We start from the raw sequence: 23798 nt of genomic DNA, 5'->3' as shown, positions 1-23798 counted from the left end.
TATATATATATATATATATATATATATATATATATATATATATATATATATATATATATATATATATATATATATATATATATATATATATATATATATATATATATATATATATGGCATTCTAATTATATATATATATATATGTATATACATACATGCATATATTGCATAATATTTATATATATATATATATATATATATATAGCATTCTATGTTCTATATATATACATGTATTGCATTCAAGTTTTCTATATATATATTGCATTATATATATATATATATATATATATATATATATATATATATACATATTTATATATACATATATATAGCATTCTATTTTCTATATATGTATACATGTATTGCATTCAAGTTTTCTATATATATATTGCATGTTATATATATATGTATATATATACATATTGCATTATATATATATTTATATAGCATTCTATTTATACATATATATAGCATTCTATTTATATATATATATATATATATATATATATATATATATATATATACATATATTGCATTCAATTTTTCTATATATATATTGCATTATATATATATATATATATATATAGCATTCTATTTTCTATATATATATACATGTATTGCATTCAAGTTTTCTATATATATATTGCATGTTATATATATATGTATATATATACATATTGCATTATATATATATTTATATAGCATTATATTTATACATATATATATAGCATTCTATTTTTATATATACATATTAAGCGGTAGAAAATGGATGGATGGATATATATATATATTTATATATATATATATATATATATATATATATATATATATATATATATATATATATATATATACATATATTGCATTCAATTGTTCGAAATATATATTGAATTATATATATGTAGCATTATGTATGTATATGTATATATATATATATAATGCTATATATATATGTATATATATACATATACATATATTGCATTAAATGTTTCTATATATATATTGCATTTTATATATATATATGTACATATATCTATATCTATATATACATATATTGCATTCAATTTTTCAATATATATATATATATATATATATATATATATTTATGTATGTATATATATATATATATATACAACATATATATATGTATAAATACATATATTGCATTACATTTTTCCATATATATATTGCATTATATATATATATATATAGCATTATATATATATATATATATATACATATATACATATATTGCATTTAATTTTTCTATACATATATATATACATATATATTTATTATTTATATATATATATATGTATATATATGTATATGTATATATACATATATTGCATTCAATGTTTCTATATATATATATATATATATTTATGTATATATATATATATATATATATATATATATATATATATGTATATATACATATATTGCATACAATTTTTCTATATATATATATTGCATTATATATATACATATATAGCATTATATATATATATACATATATACATATATTGCATTTAATTTTTCTATAGATATATATATATATATATTACTTTATTGAGTTTACAACCCCCTGGCGCTGTTTTGTACTATTTTTGTACTATTTCTGTACTTGTTTTGATTACCATGTAAATGTTGCATATTATAAATATAGGTTTATAAAATTCCAAAACAAATAAACAAAAATAAGACTACTTTCGCTTTTGTGGAACTCCCAAAAAAATCAACCACCACTAAAATGGGTGCGAGAGACAGTAGTTCTAATGTTTTATTTTCACCTTGTTATTAAGTTAAAGAACTAAATGATCGATAATTAAACATTACAAAAACAATCTTGATATAAATAAAGCATACTCCTAAAGGTTCAAAGTAGTCTTTTTTTTGTTGGGTAGCTTCCGGCGACTTATGACACCAAACCGTATTAGTGTCCCTCTCGGCTACCGTACTCAGGGCCACACGCATGCGCACATCCTCTGCGCCGACATCAACCATGGCGTCCTCCGTGGCCGTTCACAGGTTACATGCGAGGGGAAGAGGAAATCTCTTCAAATGTCTCAAAAACGTGGACTCCTTTCTTCGCAGGACCGTAGGAACTGTCGCCGTTCCAGCCCGGAACGAACCACCGAGGAAAGAAGAGACCGGTTGGTAACTTAGCGTTATAAAAAAAAACACAGCTGAAAGAGCAAGTTAGCTAACCACAATATTTGTTCCTTCATTTCTAAAATACGAACTATTGACATTATAATTATTATTATTATTTTTATAACAACTGAATTACTCAGTGAATTACGTAATTGTCGTATTATCCGGTATAAAAAAGGCTTGCAACTACAAAACCTCAAAAGCAGTGAAGTTGTCACGTTGTGTAAATGGTAAATAAAAACAGAATACAACGATTTTATAATCATTTTCAACTTATATTCAATTGAATAGACTGCAAAGACAAGATACTTAACGTTCGAACTGGAAAAATGTGTTATTTTTGGCAAATATTAGCTCATTTGGAATTCGATGCCTGCAGCATGTTTAAAAAAAAGCTGGCACAAGTGGCAAAAAAGACCTGAGAAAGTTGAGGAATGCTCATCAAACACTTATTTGGAACAAGGGGGCGGCATGGCGTAGTGGGTAGAGCAACCGTGCCAGAAAACCTGAGGGTTGCAGGTTCGCTCCCCGCCTCTTACCATCCAAAAATCGCTGCCGTTGTGTCCTTGGGCGGGACACTTCACCCTTTGCCCCCGGTGCCACTCACACCGGTGAATTGAATGATGAATGACAGGTGGTGGTGTTGGCGCAAATTGCAGCCACGCTTCCGTCAGTCTACCCCAGGGCAGCTGTGGCTATGAAAGTAGCTTACCACCACCAGGTGTGAATGAATGATGGGTTCTACATGTAAAGCGACTTTGGGTACTTAGAAAAGCGCTATATAAATCCCAGGTATTATTATTATTATTATTATTATTATTATTATCCCACAGGTGAACAGGCTCACCTGTGCAACCGGTTGGTAGAGCGGCCATGCCAGCAACTGGAGGGTTGCAGGTTCGATCCCCGCTTCCGCCATCCTAGTCACTGCCGTCGTGTCCTTGGGCAAGACACTTTACCCACACTGGTTTAAATGTAACTTAGATATTGGGTTTCACTATGTAAAGTGCTTTGAGTCACTTGAGAAAAAGCGCTATATAAATGTAATTCACTTCACTCATTGGGAACAGGTGGGTGCCATGCATACTTGCCAACCAATCTTCCCTCTAATTTTTCATGTGCGTGAGCTAGAGATGCGCGGATAGGCAATTGTTTCATCCGCAACCGCATCACAAAAGTCGTCAACCATCCGCCATCCACCCGAACTAACATTTAATCAAAACCGCACCCGCCCGTTGTTATATATCTAATATAGACGATGCAAGGCATTAGTGAGGTTATAAAGCTTTTGCCTGTTAAAGAAAGGAGACTGATCCAATGCAGCAGAGACATTCAACGCGTGCCACGCCGTCACGGCCCAGACGCACACCAGTGCGCAATCATCTGGGAGCCGCGCCGAGCGCACCTCCAAGCGCGCTCGCGCCACTCAAACTGCGTTCTATCTTGTTTTAACATCCCGTGGCACTCTTCTGGGATCACGGCGGACGAAACTGCTCATGCTCGGGGTGTTTGTGGAGGTTCGGGGTTTTTGCACAAATGTGATGCACCATGTTAGATGTCCCGGTTTTGTGACTGTCGTAGACATAAACAGCGTCGCAGCTCTGGCAAATCACGTAGCCAGCATTACTATCATCCTGATTTACAACCTCATAAAAACCAGTCCACGCTGAACTTTTCTGGCCTTTTTTTCCCCTGGTCTTTAGTATTCCCTTTTTTAGTTTGTCGCGTACCACGTTTGCTGGCGGCGTTGCCATCTCTTTTTTTTTTTTCTTCTTCTGTTGTGGCATATGCTGCAGGTGCCTTCTCGTTTTTCGTATGTGGGTAACAACATTTAACTATGTATACAGGTAAAAGCCAGTAAATTAGAATATTTTGAAAAACTTGATTTATTTCAGTAATTGCATTCAAAAGGTGTAACTTGTACATTATATTTATTCATTGCACACAGACTGATGCATTCAAATGTTTATTTCATTTAATTTTGATGATTTGAAGTGGCAACAAATGAAAATCCAAAATTCCGTGTGTCACAAAATTAGAATATTACTTAAGGCTAATACAAAAAAGGGATTTTTAGAAATGTTGGCCAACTGAAAAGTATGAAAATGAAAAATATGAGCATGTACAATACTCAATACTTGGTTGGAGCTCCTTTTGCCTCAATTACTGCGTTAATGCGGCGTGGCATGGAGTCGATGAGTTTCTGGCACTGCTCAGGTGTTATGAGAGCCCAGGTTGCTCTGATAGTGGCCTTCAACTCTTCTGCGTTTTTGGGTCTGGCATTCTGCATCTTCCTTTTCACAATACCCCACAGATTTTCTATGGGGCTAAGGTCAGGGGAGTTGGCGAGCCAATTTAGAACAGAAATACCATGGTCCGTAAACCAGGCACGGGTAGATTTTGCGCTGTGTGCAGGCGCCAAGTCCTGTTGGAACTTGAAATCTCCATCTCCATAGAGCAGGTCAGCAGCAGGAAGCATGAAGTGCTCTAAAACTTGCTGGTAGACGGCTGCGTTGACCCTGGATCTCAGGAAACAGAGTGGATCGACACCAGCAGATGACATGGCACCCCAAACCATCACTGATGGTGGAAACTTTACACTAGACTTCAGGCAACGTGGATCCTGTGCCTCTCCTGTCTTCCTTCAGACTCTGGGACCTCGATTTCCAAAGGAAATGCAAAATTTGCATGGTTGGGTGATGGTTTGGGGTGCCATGTCATCTGCTGGTGTCGGTCCACTCTGTTTCCTGAGATCCAGGGTCAACGCAGCCGTCTACCAGCAAGTTTTAGAGCACTTCATGCTTCCTGCTGCTGACCTGCTCTATGGAGATGGAGATTTCAAGTTCCAACAGGACTTGGCGCCTGCACACAGCGCAAAATCTACCCGTGCCTGGTTTACGGACCATGGTATTTCTGTTCTAAATTGGCCCGCCAACTCCCCTGACCTTAGCCCCATAGAAAATCTGTGGGGTATTGTGAAAAGGAAGATGCAGAATGCCAGACCCAAAAACGCAGAAGAGTTGAAGGCCACTATCAGAGCAACCTGGGCTCTCATAACACCTGAGCAGTGCCAGAAACTCATCGACTCCATGCCACGCCGCATTAACGCAGTAATTGAGGCAAAAGGAGCTCCAACCAAGTATTGAGTATTGTACATGCTCATATTTTTCATTTTCATACTCTTCAGTTGGCCAACATTTCTAAAAATCCCTTTTTTGTATTAGCCTTAAGTAATATTCTAATTTTGTGACACACGGAATTTTGGATTTTCATTTGTTGCCACTTCAAATCATCAAAATTAAATGAAATAAACATTTGAATGCATCAGTCTGTGTGCAATGAATAAATATAATGTACAAGTTACACCTTTTGAATGCAATTACTGAAATAAATCAAGTTTTTCAAAATATTCTAATTTACTGGCTTTTACCTGTATATATTTCCGAATTGGTTTAACTGCCACCCGCCTGAATCTATTTAAAATCTAATTTTTTTTTATTTCAACCGCCCGACCCGACCCGCGGATAAAATCTTTTTTTTTTTTTTTTTCAACCACCCGACCAGCGGATAATCCGCGGACTCGGCGGTTGTGTCCGCAAACCGCGCATCTCTAGTGTGAGCAAACGCACAAACTCCCTGAGCATTCAGTGGAGCACATGTGAGCAACATCAGACGTGCACACTGTGGCCACACCAGCGTCACACCTGTCCCAAACCTGACATCATAACCATTTAAATGTTTTATTTAAATCATTTTCTGATATTAGTGATTTTGCCCTCTTACAATGACAATGACAAATTAAAGCTGCAAGCAGCGTTGGTCGGGCCCGCGTATTTGGCAGGTGCTAGTCCTAAGTGTCCCAATACTTTTGTCCAGTTTTAGTCCTAAGTGTCCCAATACTTTTGTCCAGTTTTAGTCCTAAGTGTCCCAATACTTCTGTCCAGTGGTATTCCTAAGTGTCCCAATACTTTTGTGCAGTGTAAGTGTCCCAATACTTTTGTCCAGTGGTAGTCATAAGTGTCCCAATACTTTTGTCCAGTGGTAGTCATAAGTGTCCCAATACTTTTGTCAAGTTGTAGTCCCAAGTGTCCCAATACTTTTGTCCAGTTTTCGTGCTATGTGTCCCAATACTTTTGTCCAGTGGTAGTCATAAGTGTCCCAATACTTTTGTCTACTTTTAGTCCGAATTGTCCCAATACTTTTGTCGAGTGTACCTACCTTGTCTGCATTGTGTGGGCACGCTGGTGCTGCCTGCTTTTAAGCAGCCATCTGGAAAAAACAGCAGCATCAGCGCAGAGGTTCTTTGAAGGGTCATAAAATCAAAACCGGAGCAGGTATCAAAACTCTTTCGCCAACTTTTAATCAGAAGGGTTCAATCTCTCTCCTGTGTTAGTTTGAAGCCGAAACAACAAACGCGCTCAGAGGAGATAATGTTTGAAGAAAGGTGACCGGTTTTTACAAAAAATTTGTTTTGAAGGGGGAATAGCAAACTTCCTGTTGATTTTTGCTGGGGGTTGTCAATTTATGAAATGTAGGTCTAAGTTAGACCTACATAGAGGCTTTTGTTTCATGTCTCTCCGACCTTCCCAGTGGGAGTTACAGGCAGTTTTGTCATTTTTTTCTTCCGAGGAGCAGTTTTCTCTGCGTTTTATTCAATTTTGAGATTTGGGGTTAGGTTTTTTTTATAAGATCGCAATTTTTGACAGTCCTGATGTGTGCGTTCAGTTTGGTGAGTTTTGAAGCGTGTTAAGGGGGTCAAATTACAGCTCAAAGAGGCAAAAGTTACCGTATTTTCCGCACTATAAGGCGCACCGGATTATTAGCCGCACCTTCAATGAATTGCATATTTCATAACTTTGTCCACCTATAAGCCGCCCCGGGTTATAAGCCGCGCCTACGCTGCGCTAAAGGGAATGTCAAAAAAACAGTCAGATAGTTCAGTCAAACTTTAATAATATATTGAAAACCAGCGTTCTAACAACTCTGTCCCAAAATGTACGCAAATGTGCAATCACAAACATAGTAAAATTCAAAATGGTGTAGAGCAATAGCAACATAATGTTGCTCGAACGTTAATGTCACAACACACAAAATAAACACAGCGCTCACCTTCTGAAGTTATTCTTCATTCGTAAATCCTTCGAATTATAAATAAATAAATGATAAATGGGTTGTACTTATATAGCGCTTTTCTACCTTCAAGGTACTCAAAGCGCTTTGACACTACTTCCACATTTACCCATTCACACACACATTCACACACTGATGGAGGGAGCTGCCATGCAAGGCGCTAACCAGCACCCATCAGGAGCAAGGGTGAAGTGTCTTGCTCAGGACACAACGGACATGACGAGGTTGGTACTAGGTGGGGATTGAACCAGGGACCCTCGGGTTGCGCACGGCCACTCTCCCACTGCGCCACGCCGCCCCAATTCTTCGTCTTTGGTGTCCGAATTGAAAAGTTGCGCAAGCGTGGGATCCAAAATGGCCGGTTCCGTCTCGTCGAAGTCATCGGAGTCAGTGTCACTGTTGTCCAGCAGTTCTGTGAATCCTGCCTTCCGGAAAGCTCGGACCACAGTTGTGACCGAAATATCTGCCCAGGCATTTACGATCCACTGGCAGATGTTGGCGTATGTCGTCCGGCGCTGTCTGCCTGTCTTAGTGAAGGTGTGTTCGCCTTCGGTCATCCATTGTTCCCACGCCGTTCGCAGTCGTGATTTGAATGCCCTGTTGACACCAATATCCAGCGGTTGGAGTTCTTTGGTTAATCCACCCGGAATGACGGCGAGTGTTGTATTTGTGTGCTTCACTTGTTTTTTGACACCATCTGTGATGTGGGCGCGCATAGAGTCGTATATCAACATGGACGGAGCTGTGTGAAAAAAGCCACCCGGCCTCTTCGCGTAAACTTCCCTTAACCACTCGCTCATCTTTTCTTCATCCATCCATCCCTTCGAGTTAGCTTTTATGATGACGCCGGCTGGAAAGGTCTCTTTTGGCAAGGTCTTCCTTTTGAATATCACCATGGGTGGAATTTTCTGGCCATTAGCATGGCAAGCTAGAACCACAGTGAAGGATGACTTCTCAGTCCCTGTGGTGCGAATATTCACCGTACGTGCTCCCGTTGTATCCACAGTGCGGTTCACAGGAATATCAAAAGTCAGTGGAACCTCGTCCATGTTGATAATGTGCTCTGGCCGGATCTTTTTTTCAGCTATCTTGTTTTTACAATATGCACGGAAAGTAGCCAGCTTTTCTTGAAAGTCTTTAGGCAGTTGCTGTGAAATAGTGGTCCGTGTGCGGATGGAGAGATTGCGTCTTTTCATGAACCGGAAACACCAAGAAGCACCACCTTTAAAATCATCCAGGTTAAGTTCGCTTGCTAGCGCTGTTGCCTTTATTCGAATAGTGATGGTGCTGACACTTCTGCTTGCTGCTCTCTGCTCAACAACCCACTGTTCGAGTTTGTCCTCCAACAGTAGCCATCTTGCTTTGTTCCCTCGGAAACTCTGTTTTGTCTTCTTTACCTGGCGCAGGTCATCTTCTTGCTTCCTCCACCTACGCACCATTGATTCATTTATGTTATATTCTCTTGCTGCTGCTCTATTTCCGTGTTCTTCGGCATGACTTCTTGCCTTAAGTTTAAATTCTGCGTTATACGCGTGTCGCTTAGTAGGAGCCATTTTGTGGTCTGGTCTTTACAGATGTAAACACACAAAGGAAATGAAACGAAAATCCGCGCGCTTCTTCTTCTTCCGGGGGCGGGTGGTTGCTTACAGTAGAAGAAGAAGCGCTTCCTGTTCTATGGGGGCGGGTGCTTACCTTGGCGGTTGCTTGCGTAGAAGAAGAAGCGCTTCCTGTTCTACCGGGAAAAAAGATGGCGGCTGTTTACCGTAGTTGCGAGATCGAAACTTTATGAAAATGAATCGTAATATTAATCCATATATAAGGCGCACCGGGTTAAAAGCCGCACTGTCAGCTTTTGAGTAAATTTGTGGTTTTTAGGTGCGGCTAATAGTGCGGAAAATACGGTAAATCATTTTCTGATATTAGTGATTTTGCCCTCTTACAATGACAATGACAAATTAAAGCTGCAAGCAGCGTTGGTCGGGCCCGCGTATTTGGCAGGTGCTAGTCCTAAGTGTCCCAATACTTTTGTCCAGTTTTAGTCCTAAGTGTCCCAATACTTTTGTCAAGTTGTAGTCCTAAGTGTCGCAATACTTTTATCCAGTGTAGGTGTCCCAATACTTTTGTCCAGTGGTATTCCTAAGTGTCCCAATACTTTTGTGCAGTGTAAGTGTCCCAATACTTTTGTCCAGTTTTGGTCATAAGTGTCCCAATACTTTTGTCCAGTGGTAGTCATAAGTGTCCCAATACTTTTGTCCAGTGGTAGTCATAAGTGTCCCAATACTTTTGTCAAGTTGTAGTCCCAAGTGTCCCAATACTTTTGTCCAGTTTTCGTGCTATGTGTCCCAATACTTTTGTCCAGTGGTAGTCATAAGTGTCCCAATACTTTTGTCTACTTTTAGTCCGAATTGTCCCAATACTTTTGTCTAGTGTACCTACCTTGTCTGCATTGTGTGGGCACGCTGGCGCTGCCTGCTTTTAAGCAGCCATCTTGAAAAAACAGCAGCATCAGCGCAGAGGTTCTTTGAAGGGTCATAAAATCAAAACCGGAGCAGGTATCAAAACTCTTTCGCCAACTTTTAATCAGAAGGGTTCAATCTCTCTCCTGTGTTAGTTTGAAGCCGAAACAACAAACGCGCTCAGAGGAGATAATGTTTGAAGAAAGGTGACCGGTTTTTACAAAAATTTTGTTTTGAAGGGGGAATAGCAAACGTCCTGTTGATTTTTGCTGGGGGTTGTCAATTTATGAAATGTAGGTCTAAGTGAGACCTACATAGAGGTTTTTGTTTCATCTCTCTCCGACCTTCCCAGTGGGAGTTACAGGCAGTTTTGTCATTTTTTTCTTCCGAGGAGCAGTTTTTTCTGCGTTTTTTGCCATTTTGAGATTTGGGGTTAGGTTTTTTTATAAGATCGCAATTTTTGACAGTCCTGATGTGTGCGTTCAGTTTGGTGAGTTTTGAAGCGTGTTAAGGGGGTCAAATTACAGCTCAAAGAGGCAAAAGTTACTGTTTTTAGTACTTTTTTGTCTTGAAGGGGGAATTGCCAACTTCCTGTTGATTTTAGTCCGACAATGTACTATTATGAAATGTAGGTCTAAGTCAGACCTACATAGAGGTTTTTGTTTCGTGTCTCTCCGACCTTCCTAGTGGGAGTTGCAGGCAGTCTAGTTCTTTTTTTTCCTAGGGGGCGCTAGAGCGCAATTTTGAGTTTTGTGGTTCGTTTTTTTTTTTAAAAAGGCAATTTTCGCAGGTCCTGATGTGTGGGTCAAATATGGTGAGTTTTGAAGCATGTTAGTGGGTCAAATTACAGTTTAATGTGGCGGCGGAAGAATAAAGAATAAAGAATAAAACCTTACAAATTCAATAGGTCCTTATGTCCCATTGCATAAGGACTCCCTTTGGGAGTCCTTATGCAATGGGACATGCGGGCCCTAAAAAACATGTTTTTCATGACCTATGTGCTAGTATTGTATGTCTGGCTGCGGGTCCTGCCTTTAAAAGAAATGTTACCTCTTTCAGAGATTACATTTAGTTCCTGTAACTTTCTGTCTGTAAAATACATCTTTTTATTAGCATTTATGAAATCTAGTGACAATATTTCATGAATAATATCCTTAGATTGACATTCTTAATAAATGGCAGTAAAATAAGCACACATCTGATTGTGGAGGCAACCTGGCATTTACACATTGTGTGGCGTTGGGGTTGTCCGACTTTTTGTGTGGCCATAAACGCAGCACTGGCTAAGTGCCATGAGTGTTGGTGCAGGTGAGACAGAGCAAGCGGCTTCTGTTGAAACGACGGATGATAACGTTGGTTTGTATGGTAGAAAATTACCAGTTTTTATAGATACGTTTTTTTAGGGCCCGCATGGCCCATTGTATAAGGACTCCCAAAGGGAGTCCTTATACAATGGGACATAAGGACCTATTGAATTTGTAAGGTTTTATTATTCTTTATTCTTTATTCTTCCGCCGCCACTTTAAACTGTAATTTGACCCACTTAACATGCTTCAAAACTCACCATATTTGACCCACACATCAGGAACTGCAAAAATTGCCTTTTTAAAAAAAAAAACGAACCACAAAACTCAAAATTGCGCTCTAGCGCCCCCTAGGGAAAAAAAAACTAGACTGCCTGTAACTCCCACTAGGAAGGTCGGAGAGACATGAAACAAAAACCTCTATGTAGGTCTGACTCAGACCTAGATTTTATAATGGTACATTCTCGGGCTAAAATCAACAGGAAGTTGGCAATTCCCCCATCAAGACAAAAAAGTACTAAAAACAGTCACTTTTGCCTCTTTGAGCTGTAATTTGACCCCCTTAACATGCTTCAAAACTCACCAAACTGAACACACACATCAGAACTGGCAAAAATTGCGATCTAATAAAAAACCTAACCCCAAATCTCAAAATTGCGCTCTACCGCAATTTTTGAATAAAACGCAGAAAAAACTGCTCTTCGGAAGAAAAAAATGACAAAACTGCCTGTAACTCCCACTGGGAAGGTCGGAGAGACATGAAACACAAACCTCTATGTAGGTCTCACTTAGACCTACATTTCATAGATTGACAACCCTCAGCAAAAATCAACAGGAAGTTTGCAATTTCCCCTTCAAAACAAAATTTTTGTAAAAACCGGTCACCTTTCTTCAAACATTATCTCCTCTGAGCGCGTTTGTCGTTTCAGCTTCAAACTAACACAGGAGAGAGATTGAACCCTTCCACATAAAAGTTATCGAAAGAATTTTTCTAACTGCTCCGGTTTTGATTTTATGAGCCTTCAAAGAACCGCTGTGCTGATGCTGCTGCGCTGATGCTGCTGCGCTGCTGTTTTCTCAAGATGGCTGCTTAAAAGCAGGAAGCACCAGCATGCCCACACAATGCAGACAAGGTCGGTACACTAGACAAAAGTATTGGGACACTTCGGACTAAAAGTAGACAAAAGTATTGGGACACTTATAACTACCACTGGACAAAAGTATTGGGACACTTAGGCCGAAAACTGGACAAAAGTATTGGGACACTTGGGACTACAATTTGACAAAAGTATTGGGACACTTAGGACTAGCACCTGCCAAATACGCTGGCCCGACCAACGCTGCTTGCAGCTTTAATTACTCATGTTTTTGGTGTGGTTACAAACAGTTTTGCTCAATAAAGTGATTGATGGAATTCCTGTCCGTAAAGTGTCTCGACAGACGATAATTGAACTGTGTTGACAAAGATTGTTTTATTCATTGGGGCCGCTCTTGTTGTCACCTGTCACTCACAGAGTTGCATTGCAAAATCATACAGAATAAACTGTCCATCCATCTCATTCCGCTTATCCGAGGTCGGGTCGCGGGGGCAGCAGCCTATGTAGGGAAGCCCAGACTTCCCTCTCCCTAGCCACTTCGTCCAGCTCTTCCTGTGGGACCCCGAGGCGTTCCCAGGCCAGCCGGGAGACATAGTCTTCCCAACGTGTCCTGGGTCTTCCCCGCGGCCTCCTACCGGTCGGACGTGCCCTAAACACCTCCCTAGGGAGGCGTTCGGGTGGCATCCTGACCAGATGCCCGAACCACCTCATCTGGCTCTTCTCGATGTGGAGGAGCAGCGGCTTTACTTTGAGCTCCCCCTGGATGGCAGAGCTTCTCACCCTATCTCTAAGGGAGAGCCCCGCCACCCAACGGAGGAAACTCATTTCGGCCGCTTGTACCCGTGATCTTGTCCTTTCGGTCATAACCCAAAGCTCATCACCATAGGTGAGGATGGGAACGTAGATCGACCGGTAAATTGAGAGCTTTGCCTTCCGGCTCAGCTCCTTCTTCACCACAACGGATCGATACAGCGTCCGCATTACTGAAGACGCCGCACCGATCCGCCTGTCGATCTCACGATCCACTCTTCCCTCACTCGTGAACAAGACTCCGAGGTACTTGAACTCCTCCACTTGGGGCAAGATCTCCTCCCCAACCCGGAGATGGCACTCCACCCTTTTCCGGGCGAGAACCATGGACTCGGACTTGGAGGTGCTGATTCTCATCCCAGTCGCTTCACACTCAGCTGCGAACCAATCCAGTGAGAGCTGAAGATCCTGGCCAGATGAAGCCATCAGGACCACATCATCTGCAAAAAGCAGAGACCTAATCCTGCAGCCACCAAACCAGATCCCCTCAACGCCTTGACTGCGCCTAGAAATTCTGTCCATAAAAGTTATGAACAGAATCGGTGACAAAGGGCAGCCTTGGCGGAGTCCAACCCTCACTGGAAACGTGTCCGACTTACTACCGGCAATGCGGACCAAGCTCTGGCACTGATCATACAGGGAGCGGACTGCCACAATCAGACTCTCCGATACCCCGTACTCTCTGAGCACTCCCCACAGGACTTCCCGAGAGACACGGTCAAATGCCTTCTCCAAGTCCACAAAACACATGTAGACTGGTTGGGCAAACTCCCATGCACCCTCAAGGACCCTGCCGAGAGTATAGAGCTGGTCCACAGTTCCACGACCAGGACGAAAACCACACTGTTCCTCCTGAATCCGAGGTTCGACTATCCGGCGTAGCCTCCTCTCCAGTACACCTGAATAGACCTTACCGGGAAGGCTGAGGAGTGTGATCCCACGATAGTTAGAACACACCCTCCGGTTCCCCTTCTTAAAGAGAGGAACCACCACCCCGGTCTGCCAATCCAGAGGTACCGCCCCAGATGTCCACGCGATGCTGCAGAGTCTTGTCAACCAAGACAGCCCCACAGCATCCAGAGCCTTAAGGAACTCCGGGCGGCTCTCATCCACCCCCGGGGCCTTGCCACCGAGGAGCTTTTTAACTACCTCAGCAACCTCAGCCCCAGAAATAGGAGAGCCCACCACAGCCTCCCCAGGCACTGCTTCCTCACAGGAAGACGTGTTGGTGGGCAGTAGGGTAGAATAAACTGTAATGTGTTTATTTTGTTTAAAGTTCAGATGGGATTTTTGATTTCCTACCGCGACATTAATTTGCTGTGCGCAGAGGACGCATGAGCAGTGCGCAATTGCGCAGGCGCGCTCCTTAGGGGGAACGTTGTTGCCAACCCTCCCAAATTTTCCGGTTTCAGTGCCTCTCCCGAAAATCTCCCGGGACAACCATTCTCCCGAATTTGCTCTTTACTTGACTCCCACACTTGCCGTCAGGGTGCGCAATACGACGTTAATTATTAAATTAATTATCAAATTAATCGTTAGTTGCAGCCCTAGTTCTGTGGTTACTTTTTAAACCGTTGGCCAACAAAAAAGTAACCACAGAACACTATAGTGTTCTGTGGTTACTTTTTTGTTGGCCAACGGTTTAAAAAGTAACCACAGAACTAGGGCTGCAACTATCGATTCATTTGATAATCGATTAATCTGTCGATTATTACTTCGATCAATCGATTAATAATCGGATAAAAGAGACAAACTACATTTCTATCCTTTCCAGTATTTTATTGGAAAAAAACAGCATACTGGCACCATACTTATTTTGATTATTGTTTCTCAGCTGTTTGTACATGTTGCAGTTTATAAATAAAGGTTTATTAAAAAAAATAATAATAAAAAATTGCCTCTGCGTAGCATAGATCCAACGAATCGATGACTAAATTAATCGCCAACTATTTTTATAATCGATTAGTTGTTGCAGCCCTACACAGAACACTATGTAGTTACTTTTTGGTTGGCCAACGGTTTACGTTGTATTGCGCACCCTGACGGCAAGTGTGGGAGTCGGTTCTGAAGTAAAGAGACGTAACTTCATCACCTCGCCTGGTTATTGACTCCAACCCAGAATATTAGACTGCCCATACCTATGCTCCTTCAAAGGCTGTGCTACTGGCTGCAAAGCATTGCACTTTGAAATACAACAATGAGTAGAGAGGAGTGTTATGTGTGTATATGTGTAAAAAAATGAACACTGAAATTCAAGTATTTTTTTTATTTATGTATATATATATATATATATATATATATATATATATATATATATATATATATATATAAATAAAAGAAATACTTGAATTTCAGTGTTCATTTTTTTACACATATACACACATAACACTCCTCTCTACTCATTGTTGTATTTCAAAGTGCAATGCTAAATAAATGAACACTGAAATTCAAGTATTTCTTTTATTTATATATATATATATATATATATATATATATATATATATATATATATATAAATAAAAGAAATACTTGAATTTCAGTGTTCATTTATTTACACATATACACACACAAGTATTTATTTATATATATATATATATATATATATATATATATATATATATATATATATATATATATATATAAATAAAATAAATACTTGAATTTCAGTGTTCATTTATTTACACATATACACACATAACCACCATATATATATATATATATATATATATATATATATATATATATATATATATATAAAAATACATATTTATATATAGCTAGAATTCACTGAAAGTCAAGTATTTATTTTATTTATATATATATATATATATATATATAAATAAATAAAATAAATACTTGAATTTCAGTGAATTCTAGCTATAAATATACTCGTCCCCCGCACCCCCCAAATCTCCCAAATTTGGAGGTCTCAAGGTTGACAAGTACGGTGCCATGATTGGGTATAAAAGCAGCTTCCATGAAATGCTCAGTCGTTCACAAACAAGGACGGGGCGAGGGTCACCACTTTGTCAACAAATGCGTGAGCAAATTGTTTAAAAAGAACATTTCTCGACGAGCTATTGCAAGGAATTCAGGGATTTCACCATCTACGCTCCGTAATATCATCAAAAGGTACAGAGAATCTGGAGAAATCGCTGCACGGAAGCGATGATATTACGGACCTTCGGTCCCCGCATCAAAAAAAGCGACATCAGTGTGTAAAGGACATCACCACATGGGCTCGGGAACACTTCAGAAAACCACTGTCAGTAACTACAATTGTTAGTTTTTTCTTTGATACCTCCTTGTGTAATTTATTTTCACCCCATATTTGTTCCCACTACCGCACCTTAAGTTGGAGTCCTTAATCTCGTTATATGCAAATATAATGACAATAAAGTCTATTATATTACGGAACGACACAGGAGGTCCTTCATACCGACAGCCATCAGACTGTATAATGCACATGTTCTTTGGCTGCACTTAAATGTAGAATATATTTATATTATTCATATATTATATATAATATATTATATTATATATTATTTATTATTATTATTATTGTCTATTGTGAGTGAACTGTGGTGCTGAATTTCCCACAGGGATCAATAAAGTACTTTCTATTCTATTCTGTTCTACAGTTGGTCGCTACATCTGTAAGTGCAAGTTAAAGCTCTACTATGCACATACTTGCCAACCTTGAGACCTCCGATTTCGGGAGGTGGGGGGAGGGTGTGGGGGTGGGCGTGGTCGGGGTGGGACGGGGGCGTGGTTGGGGGCGTGGCTAAAGGGGAGGAGTATATGTACAGCTAGAATTCACCAAGTCAAGTATTTCATATATATATATATATATATATATATATATATAAGAAATACTTGACATTCAGTGAATTCTAGCTATATATATATATATATATATATATATGTATGTATGTATATATATATATATATATATATATATATATATATATATATATATTTTTTTTTTTTTTTTTTTTTAATTTATTATATATTTCAGTGTTCATTTATTTACACATATACACACACATAACACTCATCTACTCATTGTTGAGTTAAGGGTTGAATTGTCCATCCTTGTTCTAGTCACAACATTGCTGTTTACGGCAGACGAGCTGCTTTACGGTATACAAAAAAGTGACTGCTGTTGTTGTGTGTTGTTACCACGCTGGGAGGACGTTAATGAAACTGCCTAACAATAAACCCACATAAGAAACCAAGAACTCGCCCTCCATCATTCTATAGTTATAACGTGATTGGGCAGGTACGCTTTTTTATATTGTGGAGGACCTGAGTCTGCCTGAATTTCGGGAGATTTTCGGGAGAAAATTTGTCCCGGGAGGTTTTCGGGAGAGGCGCTGAATTTCGGGAGTCTCCCGGAAAATCCGGGAGGGTTGGCAAGTATGACTATGCAACGCCAGAGCCATTTATCAACAACACCCAGAAACGCTTCGCTGGGCCCGAGCTCATCTAAGACGGACTGATAAAAAGTGGAAAAGTGTTCTGTGGTCTGACGAGTCCACATTTCAAATTGTTTTTAGGGAAAGTAACTTGTCTTTGCAGTCTATTCAATTGAATATAAGTTGAAAAGGATTTGCAAATCATTGTATTCTCTTTTTATTTACCATTTACACAACGTGACAACTTCACTGGTTTTGTTTTTTTTGTAAGCCACCTGCGTTAACCAAAGACTATAAAGATGGGAGCCATTACCTCCCTGTTTGGCTCTCAGCATCAAGGGTTGGAATTGGGGGTTAAATCACCAAAAATGATTCCCGGGCGCGGTCACCGCTGCTGCTCACTGCTCCCCTCACCTCCGAGGGGGTGATCAAGGGTGATGGGTCAAATGCAGGGAATAATTTCGCCACACCCAGTGTGTGTGTGTGACAATCATTGGTACTTTTAACTGTATTTGCCTCCAGTTGATGTGTGTTTATTGTTGAGTCTCTTTCTAAAAGCAAAAGTGTAAATGCACTTTCCTTCCTTTTTCTGGCAGAGGGCGGACGTCTGTCCTTTTATGCCGTCCAGGCGCAGAGACAAGAACAGGCGGAGAGATCGGTTCTCATCGGCTGCACCCCCACAATCAACGAGAAAAAGATCATCAAGTTCCTATCGAGACACGGCAATATAAAAAAGTACTTTACGTACGAAAGCTACGTGAGTACAATTCTGAATGGAAAGGGGAGTTGCTTAAAGTCCGAGCTCAAACGCAGTGCCGTGTTTTTCCCCCAGGGCACGTATGCGGTGGTGGAGTTCGCGTCCCAAGAAAGCGTCGCCTCGTTACTCGAAGGAGCCGGCATCCCTAATAACGGCCACGAGTCCATGGTGCCTTATAAGTCAAGACTAATGTCACTTAAAAGTCTCGGTGCGGCAGAACTGAGAAGTCAGCCGTCGAGTCAAGATAACCATCTGCAAACCACCATTCCCATCAACAAGCTCATGCAAATGCTTTGCTTAGAGGAGAGCGTAAGTTGTTGCCTTTTGTGAAATGTTCCAGAACGATCCAGACACGTTGGTTCGGTTCATCTTTCCGTTTACCCTCAGATAGACCAACAGATCATCCGCTTGACGGAAGTCTCCCAGCTCACCGAGGAGAACAGCCACCTGCGCTTCCTCGTCTGCTCCCTGCTGAAAGACATCGCCGCCGCCTATTTCCCAGAATGCTCCATCCAGCCGTTTGGATCGTCGGTAAATGGCTTCGGGAAGCTGGGCTGTGATTTGGATATGTTTCTGGACCTGGACAACATCAGCGGAAGGAATTTAAAGACGGTAATGACGAGGGGGTGGGGATGTTACGAGGACTCCCGGTTTCGAAGCGATTCTTGCAAAATAATATTTGGTACGAAAAACCTTTTCAAAACGAAGTTACCGCATTTTTCGGAGTATAAGTCGCTCCACTATGGACTGGACTCTCACTATTATGTTAGATCCACTATTGACTGGACTCTCACTTTTATGTTAGATCCACTATGGACTGGACTCTCACTATTATGTTAGATCCACTATGGACTGGACTCTCACTATTATGTTAGATTCACTATGGACTGGACTCTCACTATTATGTTAGCTCTACCATGGACTGGACTCTCACTATTATGTTAGATCCACTATGGACTGGACTCTCACTATTATGTTAGCTCTACTATGGACTGGACTCTCACTATTATGTTAGATCCACTATGGACTGGACTCTCACTATTATGTTAGATCCACTATGGACTGGACTCTCACTATTATGTTATATCCACTATGGACTGGACTCTCACACTATTATGTTAGATCCACTATGGACTGGACTCTCACTATTATGTTAGATCCACTATGGACTGGACTCTCACTATTATGTTATATCCACTATGGACTGGACTCTCACACTATTATGTTAGATCCACTATGGACTGGACTCTCACTATTATGTTAGATCTACTATGGACTGGACTCTCACAATATTATGTTAGATCCACTATGGACTGGACCCTCACTATTATGTTAGATCCACTATGGACTGGACTCTCACACTATTATGTTAGATCCACTATGGACTGGACTCACTATTATGTTATATCCACTATGGACTGGACTCTCACACTATTATGTTAGGTCCACTATGGACTGGACTCTCACTTTTATGTTAGATCCACTATGGACTGGACTCTCACTATTATGTTAGATCCACTATGGACTGGACTCTCATTATTATGTTAGATCCACTATGTACTGGACTCTCACTATTATGTTGGATCCACTATGTACTGGACTCTCACTATTATGTTAGATCCACTATGTACTGGACTCTCACACTATTATGTTAGATCCACTGTGGACTAGACTCTCACTATTATGTTCGATCCACTATGAACTGGACTCTCACTATTATGTTAGATCCACTATGGACTGGACTCTCACTATTATGTTAGATCCACTATGGACTGGACTCTCACACTATTATGTTAGATCCACTATGGACTGGACTCTCACTATTATGTTATATCCACTATGGACTGGACTCTCACACTATTATGTTAGATCCACTATGGACTGGACTCTCACTATTATGTTAGATCCACTTTGGATTGGACTCCCACAATATTATGTTAGATCCACTATGGACTGGACTCTCACTATTATGTTAGATCCACTATGGACTGGACTCTCACTATTATGTTAGATCTACTATGGACTGGACTCTCACACTATTATGTTAGATCCACTATGGACTGGACTCTCACACTATTATGTTAGATCCACTATGGACTGGACTCTCACTATTATGTTAGATCCACTATGGACTAGACTCTCACAATATTATGTTAGATCCACTATGGACTGGACTCTCACACTATTATGTTAGATCCACTATGGACTGGACTCTCACTATTATGTTAGATCTACTATGGACTGGACACTCACAATATTATGTTAGATCCACTATGGACTGGACTCTCACACTATTATGTTAGATCCACTATGGACTGGACTCTCACACTATTATGTTAGATCCACTATGGACTGGACTCTCACAATATTATGTTAGATCCACTATGGACTGGACTCTCACACTATTATGTTAGATCCACTATGGACTGGACTCTCACTATTATGTTAGATCCACCCACATTTGCGGTCCTCTCCAAGGTTTCTCATTGTCATCCCACTAGGTTGAGTTTTACCTTGCCCTGATGTGGGATCTGAACCGAGGATGTCCTTGTGGCTTGTGCAGCCCTTTGAGACACTTGTGATTTAGGGCTATATAAATAAACATTGATTGATTGATTGATTCAAATCAACCCCAGTAAATAATGGTAAACATCTTGTTGACTGTGCAGCCAAAGTCCGCCTTGACCCTGGAGTACCAGATGAAGCGGGCCGACTCTGAACGCACGGTGACGCAGAGCATCCTGTCCGTCATCGGCAAATGCTTGGACCAGTTCGTACCCGGCTGTGTCGGCGTGCAAAAGATCCTGAACGCCCGATGCCCTCTGGTCCGTTTCTCGCATCAGCCGTCGGGTTTTCAGTGTGACCTCACCGCCAACAACAGGTATCTGCCTTTTTTTCCCTCCCATAACGGCCGTTCTCGCAAAAGGTCAACTGTGAGTTCTTCCTTCATAGAAAGGGCTAGTTTTGACCGTGGTGGCGTTGTAAAAAAAAAAACCCTGAGAGAAACCCAGCCGAAAGCGGGGGCGGGGGGTTGCAGTCCAAGATGTGCGCAACTGAAACATACACATTGTAGTTTCTAAGAAGTTTCAAAGTGCTCGTTGTGCAGATTTGTGGTGTGTGTGGGTGGGGGGGTGGGGGGGACTTTTCTCTAATCGGGGCTGGAGATCTGTTAAGGCTACGCTGTTACCTGTCTGCGGCATGTACTGTATGTGTGTCAACAGGAAGTGGCTGCTTACTGGAAACCATTGAGTGACAAAGTAAAGTCTGCTCTCTAGTGGTGATTTGAAATGTTACTTTCAATGACATCTGCCATACAGGGAACAAACATGAATGTTGTTGATGTTCAAACTCATAAACTTTATTCTTTTTATTGCAAATAATCATTAACTTGGAATTTCATGGCTGCAACACGTGCCAAAGTAGTTGGGAAAGGGCATGTTCACCACTGTGTTACATGGCCTTTCCTTTTAACAACACTCAATAAACGATTGGGAACTGAGGAAACTAATTGTTGAAGCTTTGAAAGGGGAATTCTTTCCCATTCTTGTTTTACGTAGAGCTTCAGTCGTTCAACAGTCCGGGGGTCTCCGCTGTCGTATTTTACGCTTCATAATGCGCCACACATTTTCAATGGGAGACAGGTCCGGACTGCAGGCGGTCCAGGAAAGTACCGTATTTTCCGCACTATTAGCCGCACCTAAAAACCACAAATTTACTCAAAAGCTGACAGTGCGGCTTATAACCCGGTGCGCTTTATATATGGATTAATATTAAGATTCATTTTCATAAAGTTTAGGTCTCGCAACTACGGTAAACAGCCGCCATCTTTTTTCCCCGTAGAAGAGGAAGCGCTTCTTCTTCTACGCCAAGCAACCGCCAAGGTAAGCACCCGCCCCCATAGAACAGGAAGCGCTTCTTCTTCTACTGTAAGCAACCACCCGCCCGCGTAGAAGAAGAAAAAGCGCGCGGATATTACCGTACGTTTCATTTCCTTTGTGTGTTTACATCTGTAAAGACCACAAAATGGCTCCTACTAAGCGACAGGTTTCCGGTTCATGAAAAGACGCAATCTCTCCATCCGCACACGGACTACTATTTCACAGCAACTGCCTAAAGACTTTCAAGAAAAGCTGGCTACTTTCCGTGCATATTGTAAAAACACGATAGCTGAAAAAAAGATCCGGCCAGAGAACATTATCAACATGGACGAGGTTCCACTGACTTTTGATATTCCTGTGAACCGCACTGTGGATACAACGGGAGCACGTACGGTGAATATTCGCACCACAGGGAATGAGAAGTCATCCTTCACTGTGGTTCTAGCTTGCCATGCTAATGGCCAGAAACTTCCACCCATGGTGATATTCAAAAGGAAGACCTTGCCAAAAGAGACCTTTCCAGCCGGCGTCATCATAAAAGCTAACTCGAAGGGATGGATGAAGAAAAGATGAGCGAGTGGTTAAGGTACCGTAAGTTTAAGTTTACGCGAAGAGGCCGGGTGGCTTTTTTCACGCAGCTCCGTCCATGTTGATATACGATTCCATGCGCGCCCACATCACGCTGGTTTTAATATATTATTCAAGTTTGACTGACCTATCTGACTGTTTTTTTGACATTCCTTTAGCGCAGTTAGATGCGGCTTACAACACGGGGCGGCTTATAGGTGGACAAAGTTTTGAAATATGCCGTTCATTGAAGGCGCGGCTTATAACCCAGGGCGCCTTATGGTGCGGAAAATACGGGTAGTTGGGAAAGGGCATGTTCACCACTGTGTTACATGGCCTTTCCTTTTAACAACACTCAATAAACGATTGGGAACTGAGGAAACTAATTGTTGAAGCTTTGAAAGTGGAATTCTTTCCCATTCTTGTTTTACGTAGAGCTTCAGTCGTTCAACAGTCCGGGGGTCTCCGCTGTCGTATTTTACGCTTCATAATGCGCCACACATTTTCAATGGGAGACAGGTCCGGACTGCAGGTGGGCCAGGAAAGTACCCGCACTCTTTTTTTTTTTACAAAGCCACGCTGTTAGAACACGTGGCTTGGCATTGTCTTGCTGAAATAAGCAGGGGCGTCCATGAAAAAGACGGCGCTTAGATGGCAGCATATGTTGTTCCAAAACCTGTATGTACCGTATTTTCCGCACCATAAGCCGCCCTGGGTTATAAGCCGCGCCTTCAATGAACGGCATATTTCAAAACTTTGTCTACCTATAAGCCGCCCCGTGTTATAAGCCGCATCTAACTGCGCTAAAGGAATGTCAAAAAAACAGTCAGATAGGTCAGTCAAAGTTTAATAATATATTAAAAACCAGCGTGATGTGGGCGCGCATGGAGTCGTATATCAACATGGACGGAGCTGCGTGAAAAAAGCCACCCGGCCTCTTCGCGTAAACTTACCTTAACCACTCGCTCATCTTTTCTTCATCCATCCATCCCTTCGAGTTAGCTTTTATGATGACGCCGGCTGGAAAGGTCTCTTTTTGCAAGGTCTTCCTTTTGAATATCACCATGGGTGGAAGTTTCTGGCCATTAGCATGGCAAGCTAGAACCACAGTGAAGGATGACTTCTCATTCCCTGTGGTGCGAATATTCACCGTACGTGCTCCCGTTGTATCCACAGTGCGGTTCACAGGAATATCAAAAGTCAGTGGAACCTCGTCCATGTTGA

At 41.0% G+C, this 23798-nt stretch overlaps 1 protein-coding gene across 1 annotated transcript in view; it reads left to right on the top strand.

The window, feature by feature from the left end:
• The first annotated feature begins 1975 nt into the window (after nt 1-1975).
• The window catches only part of mtpap (mitochondrial poly(A) polymerase), a 65612-nt gene continuing 43789 nt past the window's right edge, over nt 1976-23798 (top strand). Inside the window, exons 1-5 of the mRNA XM_061965913.1 lie at nt 1976-2156; nt 17969-18129; nt 18205-18438; nt 18517-18741; nt 20799-21010. Of these exons, the coding sequence (XP_061821897.1) occupies nt 1976-2156; nt 17969-18129; nt 18205-18438; nt 18517-18741; nt 20799-21010 (1013 nt within the window). The remainder of the gene's footprint in view (nt 2157-17968; nt 18130-18204; nt 18439-18516; nt 18742-20798; nt 21011-23798) is intronic.

The sequence above is a fragment of the Nerophis lumbriciformis genome, linkage group LG07 (genome assembly GCF_033978685.3).
Source record: "Nerophis lumbriciformis linkage group LG07, RoL_Nlum_v2.1, whole genome shotgun sequence".
NCBI classification, from domain to species: Eukaryota; Metazoa; Chordata; class Actinopteri; order Syngnathiformes; family Syngnathidae; genus Nerophis; species Nerophis lumbriciformis.
The sequence above is the reverse complement of the archived record's forward strand: the minus strand, read 5'-3'. Positions and strand labels throughout refer to the sequence as shown.